Raw genomic sequence first — 5,437 nt, 5'->3', positions numbered from 1 at the left:
TTTTTTGAGACAGAGTCTCACTCTGTTGCCCAGGCTGGAGTGCATTGGTGTGATCTTGGCTCACTGCAACCTCTGCCTCCTGGGTTGGAGCAATTCTCCTGCCTCAGCCTCCTGAGTAGCTGGGACTACAGGTGTGCATCACCACGCCTGGCTAATTTTTGTATTTTTAGTAGAGACAGGGTTTTGCCATGTTGGCCAGGCTGGTCTTGAACTCCAGACCTCAGGTGATCCACCCACCTTGGCCTCCCAGAGTGCTGGGATCACAGGCTTGAGCCACCACGCCCGGCCAGTTTCCAGTCTTAATTGGGTCTTCTCCATTCGTAGAATGTCCTTCTATATTTCCTTACAAGAGTTTTCTATTTTTACCTTTTGTGTTTAAGTACTGAATTCACCTGGAATTTATTTTTTATATCTAGGGAAGGGGTCTAATTTTATCTTCTTCCACATATCTGGCTACCCCAGAACTACTCATTCAATAACAGAGTCCTCCCTTTGCAAGATCCATCTCTTGTACAACATGGTGATTATGGTTCATAACAATGTACTATATTCCTGAAAAATGCTAAGAGAGTAGATATAAAGTGTTCAAACCACAGAAATCCTAATTATGTGAGATCATGCTATGCTAATTAGCTAGATTTAGTCATTCCACAACATATATATACTTCAAAACATGTCATACACAACTACATACAATTTCATCTGTCAATTAAAAAAAAAGAGAGGAGGCTGGGTGTGGTGGCTCATGCCTGTAATCCCAGCACTTTGGGAGGCTGAGGCAGGTGGATTGCCTGAGGTCAGGAGTTCGAGACCACCCTGGCCAACACGGTGAAACCTTGTCTCTACTGAAAATACAAAAATTAGCTGGGCATGGTGGCAGGCGCCTGTAATCCCAGCTACTCGGGAGGCTGGGGCAGAAGAATCGCTTGAACCCGGGAGATGGAGGTTGCAGTGAGCCAAAATCACGCCAATGCACTCAAGCCTGGGCGACAAGGGTGAAACTCTGTCTCCAAAAAAAGAGGAATAGGTCTTTGTCCAATCTCAACACTTCCCAGCCTTCTTAATGACAAATTCTTGTCCTATTTGCCTTCAGTGTCTAATTCTCTTGAGAATTATTTAAGTAACATACAATTAATTACAAATAAATAAAAGATTTTTTTTCCACTGGAACAGTACCTGAGGTCATATATTAAATTGCCTTATATCCTGAGATCTTCTTCTGGACTCTGTGTTCTGGTCCACTAATCTATTTGTTTGGTCCTCTAGCAACACCATACTGATTGGATAAAAGTGGTGTTATAGTATCTTCTGACATGTGGCGAGGCAAATGCCCTCCCAACCAAGTATCACTGGGTTTTTTTCATACTTCCTTGGCTATTCTTCAGCATTTATTCTACTAAACAAAGCTGAAATTTCATCCAATTAAAAAAAAAAAAACTTTAACGCAATTCTAATTGGAAATGAAATTGGTATGTTAATTGTTAGAACATGATATATCTTTCCATTTGTTCAGAACTTGTTTTATAACCTTCAATAAGACCTTCTAGGCTTCTCCATAAAGGTCCTGTCCCTTCCTTATTAAATTTACTTCTGCCGGGGTGTGGTGGCTCACACCTGTAATCCCAGCTCTTTGGGAGGCTGAGATGGGAAGGCTGCTTGAGCCCAGGAGTTTAAGACCAGCCTGGGCAACACAGCAAGACCCTGTCTCTACAAAAAAATAAGAAAATTAGCCGGGCATGGTGCTACATGCCCATGGTCCCAGCTACTAGGGAGGCTGAGATGGGAGGATTCCCTGAACTCAGGAGATCAGGGCTGCAGTGATGCAGTGGGCCATGATCACACCACCATACTCCAGCCTGGGTGACAGAGTGAGACCCTGTCTCAAAATAAATAAATAAATAAATACATTTACTCCATGTGTTTTGCAGGCTTTGTACTACAATGAATAAAATATTTCTCCTCCTTCCATTTCTAAGTACTCACTGCCAATATAGACGAAAGATCACAGATTTTTATATATTTTACACTATCCAGCCATCTTATCAAATTCTTTTAAAAATTCTAATAGTTTTTTTTTTTTTTTTTTTTTTTTTTTGAGACGGAGTCTCGCTCTGTCACCCAGGCTGGAGTACAGTGGCCGGATCTCAGCTCACTGCAAGCTCTGTTCTAATAGTATTTTTTAAATCTCTTGGATTTTCTAGAAACACAATCGTATTACAGATTTTTATCTCTTCTTTTCCGATCTTTGTAATTTCATTTTCCTGTTTTTCCCACACTAACACCACAAAGAATAATAATGTTGATAACAGACATCCACCCTGCTTGATTTTAATTGAAAATATTTTTAGAGTGGCCACTTAGTAAAGGATTTGAAACTGGGGCCAGGCACAGTGGCTCACACACCTGTAACCTGTAATCCCAGCACTTTGGGAGGCCAAGGTGGGCAAATCACCTGAGATAAGGAGTTTGGGACCAGTCTGGCCAACATGGCGACACCCCGTCTCTACTAAAAACACAAAAATCATCTAGTCATGGTGGCAGGCGCCTGTAATCTCAGCTACTCAGGAGGCTGAGGCAGGAGAATCGCTTGAACCCAGGAGGTGGAGGCTACAGTGAGCCAAGATGGTGCCACTGCACTCCAGCTGGGGTGACCAAGCAAGATTCCTTTAAAAAAAAAACAAAAAAGGCCAGGCGCGGTGGCTCACGCCTGTAATCCCAGCACTTTGGGAGGCTGAGGCAGGTGGATCATAAGGTCAGCAGTTTGAGACCAGCCTAAGCAACATGGTAAAACCCTGTCTCTACTAAAAACACAAAAAAATTAGTGGGGAGTGGTAGCGCACGCCTGTAATCCCAGCTACTCAGGAGGCTGAAGTAGGAGAATCGCTTGAACCCAGGAGGCGGAGGTTGCAGTGGTGAGCGGAGATCGCACCACTGCACTCCAGCCTGGGCAACAGAGCGAGATGCTGTCTTGAAAGGAAAAATGATTTATTACTGGGTTTAGTGAATAACTTCTAATAAATGTTTAGTAACTAACTTTAGTAAATATAACCTAAACAATTACTTATTCTTGGGCCTGAGACTTCTTGAGCCACAGTGTCGTTCCCACATGTTCTGCAGTGTTCTTTAAAGCCCTACCCACATGGCTGCATGTGTGATTCACACCCTTCTCAGGCACTCCCTGGCTCAGCTGGGATGGGACTCAGTGGCAAAGCTGGCCGGTGCCCTCCCGTTTGGCCCAACCCTGGGCTCTGTTGTCATCTTTGTGCACAGGATGGTCCTGGAGCCATGGCAATGAGCAGACATTCTCCTCTGAGAACACTGTGGCCACAACACTGCCTAGCCTTACTTGCTGGGCTGAGCTCCTTTCCTTCTTAGAGACAATAAACCTATCTTGTCCTTGCTACTTGGCTGACCTTTTGATTTTGACCACTGCTGCTTTACAAGTTTGTCCATGTGTCTAATGCTATCACAAATGCGCTTCTTTATTGCGGAGAATAAAAACAATAAAGGAGTTTTATTTTTGGCTTTAGCACTATGACTTCCATATACATGTTAATGAATGGAAAAGCATTCATTAAAAGGTTTACATAGTAAAGTTTATTTTATTTTATTTTATTTTTTTTGAGATAAGTTATCACTCTGTTTCCCAGGCTGGAGTACGGGGTGCGACCTCGGCTCATTGCACTGTCCGCCTCCCAGGTTCAAGCGATTCTCCTGCCTCAGTCTCCCAAGTAGCTGGGATTACAGGTATGCGCCACCAAACCCAGTTAATTTTTGTATTTTTAGTAGAGAGGGGGTTTCACCAAGTTGGCCAGGCTGGTCATGAGCTCTTGACCTCAAGTGATCCACCCACCTCAGCCTCCCAAAGTGCTGGGATTAGAGGTGTAAACCACTATGCCCAGCCAAAAGTTAAATTTATCTAAGAGAAAATGCCTATCATTTTAATCTCATAACTCCCAAAGTTTTCTGCACGTTAGAATCACTTGGAAATCTTTTTAAAATTCCAAAAGCTACGCCACCCAGACCAATTACACTATAACCTCTGGCGGTGGGACATAGGAACCACCGTTTTTTTTTTAAGCTCTCCTGGAGGTTCCAATGGGCAGGTAAGTCGGGGACCCTCATTCTAACCAGCATTCACTGAACTGATAAGCAGCAGCGTAAAACGGGAGCAGACATCCCCGCTCGGCCCTCATTCCCTTAAGTCCAAAACTACGAAACACACCTGGCGTGAGGAGCAAAGATCCATCGGGAGTGAAACTCAGTCTACGGAAGAAAGACTTCATGCTGTCGTCGTGGAACATCCGGTAGCTTCTTGCCTGTCGCACACAACATTTATTTTTATTATTTTTTTTATTATTTTGTTTTCTTTCTTTTCTACACACAAAGTTTAAACATTTTTCCAAATCTTTACACTCACAATAAAGGCTTCCCAACTGCTGTATGTGCCTATGGTTTTCTTTACACAGTGTCATTTATTGTTGACATAATCATAAATGAAACTGGAACATTACAGATCAGATAACTGTACAATACCGCAAGGGTAAACGTTCATGAAAACTGACCACACGTTTTTGTTAGGTAAAGCTATATGTATATATGTGTGTTTTATGTGTTCTAAAATTATTTTTAAAAACTCTTAAGAACACAAACCACAGGGTCAACAGTGGCATGTCTGGGGCTTGAGACTGGGAGATACTGGGAAGATGACCAGGAGACCTCTGCTTTCTATCTGTGTGGATTCATTTAGAATTTCCAACTGAACGCACTCTTTAGAGACAGTCTCATTCTGTCACCCAGGCTCAAATGCAGTGGCGCAATCATAGGTCAATGCAACCTAGAACTTCTGGGCTCAAAGCAATCCTCCCTTCTCAGCCTCCTAAGTAGCTGGGACTATAGGCACATGTCACCACATCCAGCTATTAATAAATGCACTCTTTAAAAAAAGAAAATTGTGGATTATTAAACTGGTAACCATTAATCTTTTAAAACAACATTTCTTGAACACCTGTGTGGGACAGTTTTTACTACTACTTATTGACATTTTATGAACATCAAGCGTTTGCCAGACATGGTGGCTCACACCTGTAATCCCAGCACTTTGGGAGGCTGAGGTGGGTGGATCACCTGAGGTCAGGAGTTTGAGACCAGCCTGGCCATCATAGTCAAACTCTGTCTCGACCGAAAATACAAAATTATCCAAGCGTGGTGGCGCACACCTGTAATCCCAGCTACTCGGGAGGCTGAAGCAGGAGAACTGCTTGAACCCAGGAATTGAAGGTTGCAGTGAGCCAAGATCGTGTCACTGCAGTCCAGCCTGGGTGACAGAGCCAGACACTGTCTCAACAAACAAGCATTTAATTCTTAAGACTATAAGGAAGCAGGCATTACTATTCATATATATTGAATATATATATTCAAATATATGTAATATATA

At 42.9% G+C, this 5,437-nt stretch overlaps 1 protein-coding gene across 1 annotated transcript in view; it reads right to left on the bottom strand.

The window, feature by feature from the left end:
* CHAF1B (chromatin assembly factor 1, subunit B (p60)) overlaps positions 1–5,437 on the bottom strand; it is a 40,391-nt gene that overhangs the window by 13,002 nt on the left and 21,952 nt on the right. Inside the window, 1 exon segment of the mRNA XM_011987751.1 lies at positions 4,226–4,319. Within this exon segment, the coding sequence (XP_011843141.1) occupies positions 4,226–4,319 (94 nt within the window).

Source organism: Mandrillus leucophaeus, unplaced genomic scaffold, assembly GCF_000951045.1.
Source record: "Mandrillus leucophaeus isolate KB7577 unplaced genomic scaffold, Mleu.le_1.0 Scaffold315, whole genome shotgun sequence".
Lineage (NCBI taxonomy): Eukaryota > Metazoa > Chordata > Mammalia > Primates > Cercopithecidae > Mandrillus > Mandrillus leucophaeus.
This window is presented reverse-complemented; position numbering and strand designations above follow the sequence as displayed.